We start from the raw sequence: 18,328 nt of genomic DNA, 5'->3' as shown, positions 1-18,328 counted from the left end.
TGCAGCGGCGGAGGTGCGGGAGCAAGGTGAGACATTGAAGGAAATGGAAGAGGTATTATCGCAGCACAGTGATCAACTCACCTTGATGGGGAAGGAGTTGTGGAAGGTGACAGAGACCAAAAAGGGTCTGCGAGCCAAAATGGAAGACCTGGAAAACAGATCCACGCGGCAGAATCTGAGGATCGTGGGTCTGCCCGAAGGGGTGGAAGGCCCGAGGCCGACGGAGTATTTTGCCACGATGTTGGCGGAGCTATTGGGGGAGGGGGACGATCCCTCTCGATACGAACTGGATCGGGCTCATCGGTCGTGGAGGCCTATACCAAAGGCGAGTGAGCCGCCAAGAGTAGTAACTGTGCGTTTCCGTAGGTACAGCGTGAAGGAGAAGGTCCTGTGCTGGGCAAAGCAGAAGCGGGTGGTGCTGGAGCAGTGGGCTGGAGCTGGTATACGCATGTACCAGGACTTTATGGTGGAGCTGGTGAGGAGGCGGGCTGCCTTTAGCCGGGTGAAAAAGGCACTGTACATCAGGAAGGTGCAGTGCGGCATAGTATATCCAGTTAAGTTGAGGGTGACCTACAAATTCAAGGACTTTTATTTTGGGATGGCGGAAGCGGTGGAGGAGTTTGCGAAGGCAGAAGGACTGTGGCAGAATTGAGAAATGGGACTGAGAGCGGGTCGTGTACCGATGTAGCCTCATGTAACTTTATTTTTTCATTGCGTGTTGGTGTATGTACTAAATGAGTCAGGACTGTATGTGATTTGGAGCGGAACTTGCAGACAGGGGACTTTTCCAGGCACCTGCTGCCCATGTTCTTTTAGGTGGTAGAGGTCGCACGTTTAAAAGGTACCGTCACAGAAGGCTGGGTGTCGGTTTCGCTCACTTGGCCCTGACGCTGTGAAGCAACAGTGCTATCCACTGTGCTACCGTGCTGCTCCGTAAAGGCTAAAGCAGCCCATGATCATCTGGGACGATGGCAACTTTACCTTACCTTTGGTGAGTTGCTGCAGTGCATCTTGCAAATGGTACATACTGCTGCCACTGTGCCTGGTGGATGTTGTGCAGGCTTATTTAGTTTTGGGATGGTGTCTTGAGTGTTGTTGGAGCTGCATTCATCCAATAAATAATAATCTTTGTCACAAGTAGACTTACATTAACACTGCAATGAAGTGTGGCCGGCACGTGGCGCAGTGGTTAGCACTGGGACTATGGCGCTGAGGACCCAGGTTTGAATCCCAGCCCTGGGTCACTGTCCGTGTGGAGTTTGCACATTCTCCCCGTTGTAGCCATCTGGGATGGCCACTTCCAGAATACAAAATGGATGCTCGCAAAGAATGTAAGGAACTGTGGACAATGTTAGGAAAACAAGCAGGCACAGAGCCTGTATGCGTATTGGAGAGACAGCTCTCAGATGGAATTGAAACTATAGGTCAATTAACATATTGATGGCCCATCTCCAGGAACAAAGGAAAGACACTCAAGCAACCGATACAGCTCTAGACATCCCGGCGCCAGTTCCCCAACCGAAAGCACAAACAGAGCAAGGCCAATGGCCACCAAAGACACGCCCAGCCATCAGGGCACCCACCCCTTTTATTGGTCAAGATCAATACCAGTGATCGAGAAGCGGCCCAATTAATTGGGGCCAAGTTTAAGGCCCGCCTAAAAGCGCGCGAAGCCCCTCCGGGTATAAGAAGGAACCTCCACGAGAGAATCGCTCTCTTGGATTTGGCTCTCAAAGCGGAGAGACCCATCCACCAGCTGCACCAGAAGCAAGTAAGTCCAAGGTCAACGCTCGCTACCAGACGGACGACCTTAGCTGTTCTCCTGTACCACTTCGAATCCAACAACCTCAGATCTGAACAACGGCCATTGTTCCTCTGACTGAATGGGCACCCGAAGCTAAGCATTAGAGATAGTTTAGTTTGTAGTACTTTGTGCATGAGTAGATATTACTGTGTGTGTAAATAAATGGTATTGACTTTGAACTAACTAACTGGTGTATTGGCTCTTTGATCAGTATTCGGGTTTGAACCTTGTGGCGGTATCAAGATACCTGGCGACTCTAAAACAAACATAATTAGGATTAAGGAAGGCGACCATATTGACTGCCATATTTATAACCAAATAAATATAGCAACACCGTGTCTGCATGGGTTTCACCCCCAGAACCCAAAGATGTGCTGGTCAGGTGGATTGGCCATGATAAATTGCCCCTTAACTGGAAAAAAATAATTGGGTACTCTAAATTTAAAAAGAAACACTGCAATGAAGTTACTGTGAGAATTTCCGAGTCGCCACACTCTGGCGGTTGTTCGGGTACATGGAGGGAGAATTCAGAATGTCCAATTCACCAAACAAGCATGTATTTTGGAACTTGTATGGGGAGAACATGCAGACTCCGCATAGACAGTGACCCAAGCCGCGAGTCAAACCCGGGGCCCTGGTGCTGTGAAGCAACAGTGCTACCGCGCAAATGGAGAGTAATCCATCATAGTGCTGCCTTGTGGACGACAGGCTTAGGGGAGTTACTCTTCAGAATTCCCTGCATCTCACCTTCTCTTGCAACAATAGTATTTATATGGCTAGTCCAATTCAATTTCTGGTCAATTCAACTCCAGGATGTTGAGTGGGGGATTCAGTGATGGTAATACCATTGAACGTCATGAGATGGTTAGATTTTCTCTCGTTGGAGATGGTCATTGCCTGCCATTTGTGTGGCACAGCTGTTACTTGCCACTTCAGCCCAACCCTGAATATTATCCAGACTTGCTGCATATGGACATGAACTACTTCAGTATCTAATGAGTACCAAATGGTGTTGAACTTCGTTCACAAATGATTGTACATCCTTACCTCTGACCTTATGATGGAGGACGGTCATCAATTCTGACCTTGGGTGACTGCGTGGTTTGCACGTTCTCCCAGTGTTGCATGGGTTTCCTCTAGGTTCTCTGGTTCCTCTCACGGCCAAAGATGGGAAAGTTAGGTGGATTGGCTATGCTACATTTTCCCTTAGTGTCCAGGTTAGGTGAGGTTACGGAGACAGGGCAGAGCAATGGGCCTAGGTAAGGTGCTCTTTCAGATGGTCGGTGCAGACCCGATGGACCAAATGGCTTCCTCTTGCACTGTAGGGATTGTATGGAAACAGCTGAAGATGGTTGGGCCTAGGACACGATCCTGAGAAACTGCTGCAATGGCCTGGGACGGAGATGATTGACCTCCAATAACCACCTTCCTTTCTGCTCGGTATGGCTCCAACCAGTGGAGACTACCCCCATCCCTTAATTCACATTTCTGCCAGTTTTGCTGGAGCTCCGCGATGCCACACTCCGTCAAACGCTGCCTTGATGTCAAGGGCACTCAGGAAAATGACATTTGGATAGCTCAGTCTGGACCTCAGAATGGCAGAGCAGGTTCAACTGGTCATATAGCCTTCTCCTTTGAATGAAGAAATAGGGAAGAGGTTTGGAATGGGGTAAAAATCCCAACGTCGGTTTCTTCTCACATACGGTAATTTAGTGTGACATTCTGATTTTCCAAGTACAGCGGGACTACGCAAAGTCCAAAGATGTGCAGGTTAGGTGGATTGGCTATGCTAAATCCCCATAGTGTTCAAAAAAGGTTAGTTGGGGTTACGGGTGTGGGCTTGGGTAGGGTGCTCTTATCAAGGGCCGGTGCAGACTCGATGGGCCGAATGGTCTCCTTCTTAACTGTATATTCTATGATTCTATGGTAAGCGATCATTAGAAAAAGCAGTGACCTGTTTTGAGCCACATTCGCTATTTTATCCGTGATTTTTCCTAGATCTTCCCACGGATCCCAAGGGTGTAGTCGTAGCAAACTGCACAAGTTGAACAATATAGTCCTTTTATTACAAAGAAAATGTTACATATTCAGTGTTTACATACACTCATAAATAAAATCACCCAGTAGGATGGATGCATATCTGAAACAATAAACTGAAAGAAAAGTACAACATAGAAGTCAAAAGGGCACAAGAGCAGAAATATTAGAAACACAGACCATCTCAAGTCCTAAACACACAAATTCTATTAGTCAACCTAAATGCAGACCATAATTGAACAAAACAAATATTTTACAATGTTTCATAAGAACATATTGATAGAATTGCCTCTGCAGAATACAAATAGAGAGGCTGCTTTAAAGAAGCAACCCAAGTATTTTACAGGACTGCAACTGCTCTGGAACGCGATGCTGCATTTGCGTAGTGACACACGCTTCAGTGAAGTAATACATATGCGGTGTTTTTCAATCATCTTTAAAAACCTTTGTTCTTTCTTGTCAGCCTTTGAGACATGTGTGGAGTCCATCATATTAAAGGTAGAGGAAGCCGACAAAAGAAAGTTCAACCGGCAAAGTGATCTTCATGATCACAACCAGTTCATTTATTTCTCTGGTTTCTTGTATTACCAGCATCTTAAAAGGTCTGCTTTGATGCAAAACAATCAACCAGCCCTTGGATTTTAAGGGGACTGCAGCACTAGAGCTTTCATACTGTTTATTCCCAGTTCAGGATCATGTTAACAGTGACTCTACAGTGCAGGGCCTTTGAACAGAGTTTCAGAATGATTTCTGGAGTGCAAAGACCTGGAACTGCAGTGTTCTGGCTGCAAACTTGTAACTTGCTGCTAATGGGGCAGGGGAGGGGGGGGAAAGAGAGATATGGGAAAGGAATAATCCATTTGAGGCAGACATCAAAAATTAAACTATTTCTGCTGAGCAGACAGTGAACCGTTTAACTTAAGGCACTACAAATATACCAGGCTTGGAAACAACTCCCTGAAGTGGATGGAACCACTTTATCTAAACCGCTCTGACTACAAAGCTCTTGCACATTGTGGATATGCTTCAATGTGAACAGGCCTTCACCAATGAATCAATTGACTTTGCTCCTTGCAAATCTCTTCAAAGTTCATGTCCAAAATCTCACAGGAATAGATTTTCTTCAGCTCTACCAACCCGTCATGCAGTGATCAGAAAGTCAAAGACTGACTTTGGCACTCCATGCAATCTGATCCAATTGGATTGCTATAGCAGATAGTTGGCTCTACAGATAAACAACAGCACAAGCACACTCAACACATGAACACTGCATATTCTTAGGAGTCCTTAGGATATTCATCTTTCAACATTATGTTGGAAAGAACAGGTAGTCTAGCTACCCCTAAAGTTACCACATCGAAGCTTCACTTCCTTGGGCACTGTTGGATTCTTCATTGGTAGCATTACTGAGTCACTGACAAAACTTTGGTCATGTCTCCTTCAAAGGAGTTCAAGTTGCAAACCCTCGATCTTCCAGCATATTATGTGCAAAGGATAATAAACAAATGTGTCAAGTATCTCTTCAAAACCCAGCATAACAACCAATGTGGCATCAAATACTTTTGTTAGAGACAGGTTATTTCTCCCCCTCCACAAGCCAAGCTTCCAACTGCATTTCCAATAAACACCAGTGTCCATATAGCTGTCTGCGTTCAATTAGCTGGCTTTTACTTTAAGGTAACTTAGGAGTACCCATGATTTCTTAAACTTGCTGTGTGGCTGCACTGGATTATACAAAGTAAAACCAGCTGATTCACTCCCATGGAATGGTCTGCAAACACCCAATTCTTCTACTTGAATACCTGTATGTTCGGGCCGGAGCCTCCCATAATTTGATCACAAGTACATGGTGTGGTACAAGATGAACTTGGGACAATAATGGAAACATTTTAACAGTGGACTATAAACTGCTGACCAAATATATATATTAAGAGATAAACATCATCTATGTTACAGTGATGCAAATTAACAGGGTACGAACTGTCCAGACACAAAGTCAGAACCGTCTGGGTAACCAAAAACATGCAAGCTTCTTGAACTGTTAGAATAAATTTGAAGCGGTCCCAGTAACATTCATAGATTGCATCATACAGTTAGTTTGCAATGGTATCCTGGGCTCAGACACATTTACCACTCTTTCAAAAATGCTTAGGAGCGCTGAAATGCTGATTTGTGTTATCTGACAATTTGATTAAATGCTAAATTTGTAATCATCTTTTGTAAGCACACACCATCAGGACTCTTGCAATTACAAAGCCCTTATGTACAATCCAAAGTTATTTTTTAATATAAATACCTAGGCTGCTCCATATACTTTCGCTTAGCCGTAGGCTAGGAATTGCTCTACATATAAAATAAACATGCAGAGAACTAGCCTTAATATCCTTATTAGTGTTGGCAGGTGAGATTCGGACAGGTGGATGTCCCTACCAAGGAGCAACGGCCAAGAACGAAAATATTACAAAATAAGGACCAATGCAATTATCACTGTTGCACTGTTGGTTGGTTATGGTCAAAGTCCTTGCGTCAAACCCGACAGAAATACATCTCCAGCTGATAATAGGCTGTATTACTGGGTTTTCTTCAAACTGTAAATTCAAAGGCAGGATAATAACGCACCACATTTTTCACTTGTTTTTGGGATGGCTTGGGGAAAACGTGGCCAGCAGTCATAAGGTTGTAATTAATCAGTTAAATCAGTTGGTCGTAATACCAGCATGTGTTTAAAACAGATCCGGCTTCTGTCTGTACACGATATGCAAACGTGGCTCCGTTTACAGCTTTAAAAATACAGACAGCTCCAGTCGAATACAAAATGTAGGTCCAAATTAGTCTCCGTTTATTACTCAGAAAATTCCATTTGAATCAGCAGGTCCCAAAAAATGTTCAGCAAGTCTTTCAGCTGTCAATCATTTCAGACAGTTCCAGCAACAAGTCATCCTCATCCTTTCCAGGGTCCAGGTCAATTTCTGCTTCAAGTTTATCATCTGAGAATTCTTTCATCAGCTCTTCAAAATCATCCTCGGCTGGGATAGTCTTGGATACAGGAGAACTCAGTTTCCAAGTTTTAGAAGGCATTTGGGGAGGGGTAATGTTTTGGATCTCTGTTTCCAATGTACCAGTCGGTTTGCTTTGTCCAGCAAGATTAGCGTTCCTGGAAAGAAAGGAATAAAGTCAACTGTTCATGGAATTACATATCTATTTTTGCAACTATCATTTAAAAAGCTCCTCAAAGTTTTAAAACTAGAACTATTGACAACAACCTTGGAACTGCAATAGTCATTTGTTGTCACACAGCCCCCTCAGAGAGGGGTTAATTCTGTCCACCTATCCCACCAAGAAGCTGCTAAATGATATACGGCATCCAGAATCTTGCCCAAATAGCCATTCTTCCAGCCTGACTCTTAATAGTAACCATTAAGAAGCAAATCAACTAAGGTATCATTCTGGTGAGTCTCCACTGCATCCCTTTTAAGGCCAATAAATATAATCATACTTAGTGTCTAGGACTGAGCGTAGTACTTCAAATCAGTGTTTGACCAAGGCATTGTGCAACTGAAGCATCAATTCCTTTTAATTCCAGCTCCCCTGTGAACTCTTTTAATTACTTTTTGCATCTGCACACTGGCGTGGTGATCCGACCCGCTTTCAACCTCCCCAGTTTCTAGTCTCTTGAAAGTAAATATTCAGATCTGCCTTTACTGGTGGATTTGCATCCCCCTATTGTACTCCATCTGACAATTTTGTCTACTTGCTCCACTCTGTTTCATAAATAAATGTGAGCTTTTCCCTCCTACATTCTTTCCATTCCAATCTTGCCTGCAAGTTGCCCAATTGTATTGACATGCATTCGGGACTGTGCCAGGGTGCAGCCCAGATATCTTTTTTTTTTAATACAGGATTATGAAACCTTTGAAGGATTGTTGCTTTGAAACTTTCTATGCAAGATAATGAGGCTGAGACCTCACCTTTCCGTAGATCTTTCTGGCACCTGCAAAGTCGGGGAGTTTACCTCTTCTCCCTGAACTGGTGATGTTGTAGACTGGAAGACAGAATATGCAAAAGGTTACAATGGTGTACATATAGGACTAAACAACATGACGGGCTACAAAGCAAAGCCGAACAGTATCTCTGGCAGCAGCGCACCCCTCCCCGATGAACTCAATGCATTCTATGCTCGGTTCGAGCAGGTAACCAACAATCCGCTGGCGAGTGCCCCAGCAGCCCATAATTCACCCATACCCACCATCACAGCTTCTGAAGTCAGATTGGCCTTCCTGAAAGTGAACCCTCGGAAGGCGACGGGCCCAGACGGGATCCCTGGTCGTGCACTCAGAGCCTGAGCGGACCAGCTGGCAGAGGTATTCACGGACATCTTTAACCTGTCCCTACTCCACTCCGAGGTCCCCACCTACTTCAAGAAGACCACCATCATACCGGTACCAAAGAAGAACCAGGCAACGTGCCTCAATGACTACCGACCAGTGGCCCTGACTTCAGTCGTAATGAAGTGCTTCGAGAGGTTGATCATGAAGCGCATCACCTCCATACTCCCAGAACGCCTTGATCCACTGCAATTCGCATACCGCTGCAACCGGTCCACATCAGACACCATTTCCCTGGCCCTACACTCATCCCGAAAACAAGGACTCCTACATTAGACTCCTATTTGTTGACTACAGCTCCGCCTTCAACACCATAATACCAGCCAAGCTCATATCAAAGCTCCAAAACCTAGGACTTGGCTCCCCACTCTGCAACTGGATCCTCGATTTTCTGACCAACAGACCACAATCAGTAAGAATGAACAACAACACCTCCTCCACAATAGTCCTCAACACCGGCGCCCCGCAAGGCTGCGTACTTAGCCCCCTACTCTACTCCCTGTACACACACGACTGCGTGGCAAAACTTGGTTCCAACTCCATCTACAAGTTTGCTGACGACACGACCATAGTGGGCCGGATCTCGAATAACGATGAGTCCGAATACAGGAGGGAGATAGGGAACCTAGTGGAGTGGTGTAGCGACAACAATCTCTCCCTCAATGCCAGCAAAACTAAAGAGCTGGTAATTGACTTCAGGAAGCAAAGTACTGTACACACCCCTGTCAGAATCAACGGGGCCGAGGTGGAGATGGTTAGCAGTTTCAAATTCCTAGGGGTGCACATCTCCAAAAATCTGTCCTGGTCCACCCAGGTCGCGCTACCACCAAGAAAGCACAACAGCGCCTATACTTCCTCAGGAAACTAAGGAAATTCGGCATGTCCACATTGACTCTTACCAACTTTTACAGATGCACCATAGAAAGCATCCTATCAGGCTGCATCACAGCCTGGTATGGCAACTGCTCGGCCCAGGACCGCAAGAAACTTCAGAGTCGTGAATACCGCCCAGTCCATCACACGAACCTGCCTCCCATCCATTGACTCCATCTACACCTCCCGCTGCCTGGGGAAAGCGGGCAGTATAATCAAAGATCCCTCCCACCCGGCTTACTCACTCTTCCAACTTCTTCCATCGGGCAGGAGATACAGAAGTCTGAGAACACGCACGAACAGACTCAAAAACAGCTTCTTCCCCACTGTCACCAGACTCCCAAATGACTCTCTTATGGACTGATTTCATTAACACTACACCCTGTATGCTTCATCCGATGCCAGTGCTTTTGTATTTACATTGTATATGTTGTGTTGCCCTATTATGTATTTTCTTTTATTCCCTTTTCTTCTCATGTACTTAATGATCTGTTGAGCTGCTCGCAGAAAAATACTTTTCACTGTACCTCGGTACACGTGACAATAAACAAATCCAATCCAATCCAATCCAATAACACCCCCTTCAGAGGCAGAACCAACATTTATTATGCCAAATAAAGTTGATGGAAAGGTTCTTATAAGAAACAACTGGAAAAATTCTTTAACAAGGATCACCACAGTTTATGAGAGGTTGATTATCCTGGAGTTCAGAATGTGGTACAAGGGGAATAAATGGGATTGACGCACTCAGGCAATACACCAATAAGTGCCTGCCAACCGTGGGTTACAGCACAAGGATTCATTTTGCCCACACCATGTGGTAGAATAGTTAGATATATGCTACTACATTGGACTCGCTTTGCCCATAGCGTCAGGAAGAGCAGTTAGATAGATGCTATTACATTGCATCCAAAATCCTTCCAGTTCCACCAAAACATTGAGCAAATTCCTCTAATTTCCCAGGGTGCACACACTAGTGGATGATGTGACCATGCAGCCCCGATCACCTAATGCATGCTTTTAAAAGGGTACAGAAATTAGTTGGGGTGGGGGCTACAAATCTGAGCCCATAGTCAGGAACGTGCACGTTAGCTGCGAACAAGCCTATCCAATTTTCCCAGCCTACTGACAATGCTCAGTCACCCCAGGATCGCAGTACATTATATTACATGGCAGAAATAAAACCAGATTTTCCTCTCTGGCATTGTCATAATGCAGTAACCAGTGCAGCCCGTGATCCATAGAAGTTACAATGTACTTCACATTGGGAAAATAATTCTCTGACTCTTCAGGAACTGTTGAGATGTTTGCTCCTTTGTTCATTTTTGATGCAAGGAGGTTTTCCAATTGTCCAGTTAATTAGAGCCTGTCCCATAAAATGAACTGAAATGTGAAGCATCATGTACATAAAAGGTATCTGTAAAAGATTCTTACTGTAATGATCTTCCCTGCTGTTGGCTGCTTTGTCAGATCAGTAGTTACGGTGTTGAGCGGTTTAACTGCCATAATGCTGGAAGGATGGCTGTCAGGGGATTTGCGTTTCTGGCTGAGCCTCACAGGACAAGAGTTCTTCACGAATGATGGTTTTACATTTAATTTGGGTTTCACTGTAAAAAGATAGCGCGAGATTAGAGAGCCATGGAAGTCAGAAAATACATTACCGTAACTAACCAAATTAAAATTATTCATTAGAAACTAATATAACAGTCTTTAACACCCTATGTTCTTTTCAATAATCCAATCATATATTAAAAATTGCATTAGTCTTTAGCAAGAACCAGTATCCAGCTTCCAGCACAGCAAGCCCAGCTAGCTTCAGCAGTCCAGTCTCTAGATACATTACTGAACTTTCCCTCATTTGTTTCCACCTGGTTCCCCAATATACACGCTCCATGATCCATCAACTCGTCAAGACACCATCACAATAAAAGGTGATTCCAGGTGGGGTCGGAAAAGTGGAGCAACAGGTTAAAATTTACCTGGAATCAGGTACGCGGATACAGAGGAAGAAGCTGCAAAAAAAGGAGCAATATGGTTGGGGTGGTAGAAACTGAACAGAAAAAGAAACAAGAGATGCTAGAAGAGAATCAAGCAAATATAAAGCACAAAAGAGGAAGCAGGAAAAGTATGTCAGTCTTAAGAAAAAGCAACGCCAAATTTCTTAACGAAGAAAAAAAGAAATTCAGAAGTTGTGAAGTCCCGAATGTTAGATAGGATTTGACCGAGTGTCAGCAAGTAGACACAATTTCAACGAGAGCTCCATTTCAGAAGCTTCGCTATCGGTTGCTGCTGTCAGCTAGAGATTGCAGAGACATCATGGAGAATTTTTGCCAATATCAACTCTGTTACCCACCAGCAACTGAGCAGGAATATTTGGCGTGTACTCATCACTGGTGCCTGGAGTCTGGACAAGATGTTTAGTGGCAGGCTCAGAAGCTTATTATCTCAACATAACTTCTGAAATAGAATGAATCGCAGTTCAAACTTCCCATAAATGTCAGCCAGATAAAAGGGCTGTTAGGTCCCGGCAACACAGACAGTGGTGACTCAAGGTGAGGAACACTTCAAGAGAGAAATGCAGCAAGTGCACCAACTCAACCTTCTGTTGAATCTTCCAGCAATACTAAAAGAAAGAATTGTGATAAAAATATGTACTTTTTCATGCATCACTGAATTACGTACGCATCTGTATTGAGCTCCTATGATCCTTTTTGAAGTGAGAAAGGAGAAGAGGAAGAGATGACATGTTACCGTGTGCTTTGGCTTGAACAAAAAGAACAGCACATTCACTAATGTGCTAGAAATCAGCGTACTGCATCACTATCAACTGCAAAAGGCAAGGAGAAGCAGGCTAAGAGCATGCAGAGGCAAGCGACCACATGTAAACAAAAATACAAAGATACAGACCTTTCAGAGCAAATGGGTGTTCTGCCACTTCAGGTTTGGTAACAGCCAGCTTCTCTTCTGTCTTAATGGGCAGTTGTTCAGCCAAGAGACGGTTGTTTGGTTTCTGTTCTGCTGAGGCTGCAGGCTGATTATTCTGCTCGGCAGCCTGGATCTCGCAGTTCATTTTGTTTACAATCGCCTCTTCTCCCAGCGGAGTTTGACTCAGCTGTTTCTCGGGTTCCTGCAGCTGTCGAAGGTGTTTGTCCTTCAGTATTTCTTCAAAGCTTTTAACCTGCACGTTCGGAAATCTTGGATGTTCCTTTCCATTTGCAGGCTGCAAGAAAAATGGACAGAATTACATAGAATGTATAGCATAGAAACAGGCCATTTGGCCCAACCAGTCCATGCCAGCACTTATGCTGCATTCAAGCTTCTTTCCATCCTTCCTAATCTAAATCTACTATTGTAAACATCTCTCGTATGGTTGTCTAGACTTCCCCGTAATACATCTACACTACTCGCTTCAACACAATTCCACATTCACACCACTCTTTGGGTGAAGAAGTTTCTTCTGAATTCCTTATTGAATTTCTGGGTGACTATCTTATATTGATGTCCTGTAGTTGTGCTCTTTCCCACAAGAGGAAACATTCTCACTGTACTCACTCTCCCAAACCTTTCAGAATTAATTTAATAAACTTTATTAGGTCACCCATCATCCTTTCCTGATTATGTATATACATCCACTTCTTTGGAATCATCCTTGTAAATTTTCTCTGCACCATCTCCCTCTATATCCTTTTAAAAATATGACGACCAGAACTGTACACAGTAAACCATGAGTCTGGTCTAACCAAGGTTCGATAAAGCTTGAGCATAACTCCCCAGCTTTTCAATTTAATTCCTCCAGAAACAACAATAATAATAATGATCTTTATTAATGTCATAAGTAGGCTCAGATTAACACTGCAATGAAGTTACTGTGAAAATCCCCTAGTCGCCACACTCCGGCGCCTGTTCGGGTACACAGAGGAAGAATTCAGAATGTCCAAATTACCCAACAAGCACATCTTTTGGGACTTGTGGGAGGAAACCCACGCAGACACGGGGAGAACGTGTAGACTCTGCACAGACAGTGACCCAAGCCGGGAATTGAACCCAGGTCCCTGGCGTAGTGAAGCAATATTGCTAACCACTGTGCTACTGTGCAATGCCTTGTGCTTTGTTTGCTTTGAAAACAAAAGCCTTATTTATTTAAAAAAAAAATGTTTTTATTCAAAATGTTCCGATAATTTTTACAAACCACTACAAAAGAAAATATAATGTAAAGAGAACAAAACAATATGCCAACAAAAATAACTTAACCCTCTACCAAATTAACAATTTAACAAACAAAACAAGGTGGGGCATTTGCCCCTTACAAATAAAATGAAATCAACCCCCCCGCCCCCCCCCCCCGATTGCTGCTGCTGCTGACCTCCGCGAGAAAGCCAAGGAACGGTTGCCACTGCCTGGAGAACCCCTGCAAGGACCCTCGCAAGGCAAACTTAATCTTCTCCAACCTGAGAAACCCTGCCATGTCACTGACCCAAGCCTCTACGCTTGGGGGCTTCGCATGCCGCCACATTAACAAGAGCCTTCTCCGGGCTACCAAGGAGGCAAAGGCTAGAGATGGTGCAAGAGGGAGGGATTCAAATTCTTGGGACATTGGAACCGGTTCTGGGGGAGGTGGGACCAGTACAAACCGGACGGTCTGCATCTGGGCAGGACTGGAACCGATGTCCAGGGGGGGGTTTGCTAGAGCTGTTGGGGAGAGTTTAAACTAATGTGGCAGGGGGATGGGAACCGATGCAGGAAGTTGGAAGGTAGTAAAACAGGGACAGAAACAAAAGGCAGTAAGGGGGAAAGTGTAAGGCAGAGAAGTCATAGTCAAAAATCAAAAAGGGCGACAGTACAAGGTACAGTGACTGAGGGGAGCTCAGTGAATAGGACCAGGCATACAAAAAGGAATAAAACGGGAAGTGAAAACATTAATGGTAAGCGACGCGGCAGGTTGTTACATGAAGATTTGGATTCAACGACAAGGAAAATTAGGAGAAAGGTTAAGAGGAAATATAACTTAGGAGAGGTTACTGATCGAGGTGTTAAGATTCAGAACAGAGGTAAAAAAGCCAACATAAGTGTACTTTACCTGAATGCTCGTAGTATTCGGAATAAGGTAAATGAGTTGATGCCGCAAATCATCGTGAATGACTATGATTTAGTGGCCACTACTGAAACATGGTTAAAGGATGGTCACGGCTGGGAGTTAAATATCCGAGGGTATCAAACTATTCGGAAGGACAGAGTGGATGGTAAGGGAGGTGGTGTAGCTCTGTTATTTAAGGATGACATCCGGGCAACAGTAAGGGATGACATCGGTGCTATGGAGGATAAGGTTGAATCCATTTGGGTGGAAATCAGGAATAGTAAGGCGAAAAAGTCACTGATAGGAGTAGTCTATAGGCCACCAAAGAGTAACATTATGGTGGGGCAGGCACTAAACAAAGAAATAACTGATGCATGTAGAAATGGTACAGCAGTTATCATGGGGGATTTTAATCTACATGTCGATTGGTTTAACCAGGTCGGTCAAGGCAGCCTTGAGGAGGAGTTTATAGAATGTATCCGCGATAGTTTCCTCGAACAGTATGTAATGGAACCTACGAGGGAACAAGCGGTCCCAGATCTGGTCCTGTGTAATGAGACAGGATTGATTCAGGATCTCATAGTTAGGGATCCTCTCGGAAGGAGCGATCACAATATGGTGGAATTTAAAATACAGATGGAGGGTGAGAAGGTAAAATCAAGCACAAGTGTTTTGTGCTTAAACAAAGGAGATTACAATGGGATGAGAGAAGAACTAGCTAAGGGAGCAAAGACTTTATGGTGAAACAGTTGAGGACCAGTGGAGAACCTTCCAAGTGATTTTTCACAGTGCCCAGCAAAGGTTTATAGCAACAAAAAGGACGGTAAAAAGAGGGAAAATTGACCGTGGATATCTAAGGAAATAAGGGAGAGTATCAAATTGAAGGAAAAAACATACAAAGTAGCAAAGATCAGTGGGAGACTAGAGGACTGGGAAATCTTTAGGGGGCAACAGAAAGCTACTAAAAAAGCTATAAAGAAGAGTAAGATAGATTATGAGAGTAAACCTGCTCAGAATATAAAAACAGATAGTAAAAGTTTCTACAAATATATAAAACAAAAAAGAGTGGCTAAGGTAAATATTGGTCCTTTAGAGGATGAGAAGGGAGATTTAATAATGCGAGATGAGGAAATGGCTGAGGAACTGAACAGGTTTTTTGGGTCGGTCTTCACAGTGGAAGACACAAATAACATGCCAGTGACTGATGGAAATGAGTCTATGACAGGTGAGGACCTGGAGAGGATTGTTATCACCAAGGAGGTAGTGATGGGCAAGCTAATGGGGCTAAAGGTGGACAAGTCTCCTGGACCTGATGGAATGCATCCCAGAGTGCTAAAAGAGATGGCTAGGGAAATTGCAAATGCACTCGTGATAATTTACCAAAATTCACTAGACTCTGGGGTGGTCCCGGCGGATTGGAAATTTGCAAACATGACACCACTGTTTAAAAAAGGAGGTAGGCAGAAAGCGGGTAATTATAGGCCAGTGAGCTTAACTTCAGTAGTAGGGAAGATGCTGGAATCTATCATCAAGGAAGAAGTAGCGAGGCATCTGGATGGAAATTGTCCCATTGGGCAGACGCAGCATGGGTTCATAAAGGGCAGGTCGTGCCTAACTAATTTAGTGGAATTTTTTGAGGACATTAACAGTGCGGTAGATAACGGGGAGCCAATGGGTGTGGTATATCTGGATTTCCAGAAAGCCTTTGACAAGGTGCCACACAAAAGGTTACTGCAAAAGATAAAGATGCATGGCATGAAGGGGAAAGTAGTAGCATGGATAGAGGATTGGTTAATTAATAGAAAGCAAAGAGTGGGGATTAATGGGTATTTCTCTGGTTGGCAATCAGTAGCTAGTGGTGTCCCTCAGGGATCAGTGTTGGGCCCACAACTGTTCACAATTTACATGGATGATTTGGAGTTGGGGACCAAGGGCAATGTGTCCAAGTTAGCAGATGACACTAAGATAAGTGGTAAAGCAAAAAGTGCAGAGGATACTGGAAGTCTGCAGAGGGATTTGGATAGGCTAAGTGAATGGGCTAGGGTCTGGCAGACGGAATACAATGTTGACAAATGTGAGGTTATCCATTTTGGTAGGAATAACAGCAAAAGGGATTATTATTTAAATGATAAAATATTAAAACATGCTGCTGTGCAGAGAGACCTGGGTGTGCTAGTGCATGAGTCGCAAAAAGTTGGTTTACAGGTGCAACAGGTGATTAAGAAGGCAAATGGAATTTTGTCCTTCATTGCTAGAGGGATGGAGTTTAAGACTAGGGAGGTTATGCTGCAATTGTATAATGTGTTAGTGAGGCCACACCTGGAGTATTGTGTTCAGTTTTGGTCTCCGTTCTTGAGAAAGGACATACTGGCACTGGAGTGTGTGCAGAGGAGATTCACTAGGTTAATCCCAGAGCTGAAGGGGTTGGATTACGAGGAGAGGTTGAGTAGACTGGGACTGTACTCGTTGGAATTTAGAAGGATGAGGGGGGATCTTATAGAAACATATAAGATTATGAAGGGGATAGGATAGATGCGGACAGGTGGTTTCCACTGGCGGGTGAAAGCAGAACTAGGGGGCATAGCCTCAAAATAAGGGGAAGTAGATTTAGGACTGAATTTAGGAGGAACTTCTTCACCCAAAGGGTTGTGAATTTATGGAATTCCTTGCCCAGTGAAGCAGTCGAGGCTCCTTCATTAAATGTCTTTAAGATAAAGATAGATAGTTTTTTGAAGAATAAAGGGATTAAGGGTTATGGTGTTCGGGCCGGAAAGTGGAGCCGAGTCCACAAAAGATCAGCCATGATCTCATTAAATGGTGGAGCAGGCTCGAGGGGCCAGATGGCCTACTCCTGCTCCTGGTTCTTATGTTCTTATGTAACTCTGGCCTCTTTCGACTCCTGCATTCCCGGATCATCCGATACCCCAAATATCGCTATCCCCCAGCTCGGTTTTACCAGAGCGTCCAAGACCCTGGACATAGTCTTTGCAAAGCCTTTCCAAAATTCCATAAGTGCCAGGCATGTCCAAAACATATGGGCATGGTTCGCTGGGCTCCCTGAACATCTCACACACCTGTCCTCTACCCCAAAGAACTTACTCATTCTCGCCCCTGTCATATGCGTCCGGTGCACCACCTTAAACTGAATCAGGCTCAGCCTGGCGCAAGATGAGGAGGAATAGAGCCTGCCCAGGGCATCAGCCCACAGGCCCTCATCCAGCTCCTCCTCCCACTTGCCCTTCAGCTCTTCCACCATGGCCTCCTCCGCCTCTGCAGCTCCTGGTAGATGTCCGATAGTTAAGCGGCATTGCTATTTTTACTGATGTGCATGTCTCGATCCTTTTGTTCCTCTACCGCATTTAGATTCTTATTTTCAAGTAAGACATGACCTCCATTTTTCTGATCAAAATACATCTCACAATTGTTGAAATTTATTTGTCAATTATATTCAAGATTACTTCTCAATCTGTGCTGCTGTTCTCTCTCAAAAGATTCTCCTGTGTACACTTTCTGTCATTTCTGTAGAATTTACTTGCAATTTTCTCCATGATTGGATTCCAGCCTGGATAGAAGAACAAGTATGGACTGTACTGAATGTACAATCTCCCCCCCGCCCCCCACTTTTATAAATTTAGTATACCCAATTAATTTTTTCCAATTAAGGGGCAATTTAGTGTGGCCAATCCACCTAGCCTGCGCATCTTTGGGTTATGGGGGCGAAACCCATGCAAACACGGGGAGAATGTGCAAACTCCACTGGGACAGTGACCCAGGGCTGGGATCGAACCTGGGACCTTGGCGCGTGAGGCAGCAGTGCTAACCACTGCGCCATCGTGCACAACCTCTTTTGATGAGAATCTCCTTTTCCTTTCTGGCTATTACACCCAAATTAGGAAATCTTTTCAAAAAAATATTTACTTCAGTTGCTAAGACGAAGAAATTATGTTTTTTTTTTAAATTTAGAGCACCCAATTCTTTTTTTTTTCCAATTAAGGGGCAATTTAGCTTGGCCAATCCACCTACCCTGCACAACTTTGTGTTGTGGGGGTCAGACCCATGTAAACACGGGCAGATTTTGCAAACGCCACACGGACACTGACCCCGGGCCCTCAGCGCTGTGAGGCAGCAGTGCTCACCACTTCATCACCGTGCCAC

At 44.3% G+C, this 18,328-nt stretch overlaps 1 protein-coding gene across 5 annotated transcripts in view; it reads right to left on the bottom strand.

The window, feature by feature from the left end:
- Window positions 1-3,848: 3,848 nt before the first annotated feature.
- Window positions 3,849-18,328, bottom strand: part of zc3h11a (zinc finger CCCH-type containing 11A) — a 38,994-nt gene continuing 24,514 nt past the window's right edge. For all 5 annotated transcript variants that reach the window (XM_072480042.1, XM_072480040.1, XM_072480043.1 and 2 more), the window contains 4 exons: window positions 12,007-12,319; window positions 10,534-10,706; window positions 7,810-7,883; window positions 3,849-6,995 (listed from right to left, as the gene is read on the bottom strand). In XM_072480042.1, coding sequence (XP_072336143.1) covers window positions 6,740-6,995; window positions 7,810-7,883; window positions 10,534-10,706; window positions 12,007-12,319 — 816 coding nt within the window. In that variant the 3' untranslated portion in view covers window positions 3,849-6,739. The remainder of the gene's footprint in view (window positions 6,996-7,809; window positions 7,884-10,533; window positions 10,707-12,006; window positions 12,320-18,328) is intronic.

Source organism: Scyliorhinus torazame, chromosome 17 (genome assembly GCF_047496885.1).
Source record: "Scyliorhinus torazame isolate Kashiwa2021f chromosome 17, sScyTor2.1, whole genome shotgun sequence".
Lineage (NCBI taxonomy): Eukaryota > Metazoa > Chordata > Chondrichthyes > Carcharhiniformes > Scyliorhinidae > Scyliorhinus > Scyliorhinus torazame.
This window is presented reverse-complemented; position numbering and strand designations above follow the sequence as displayed.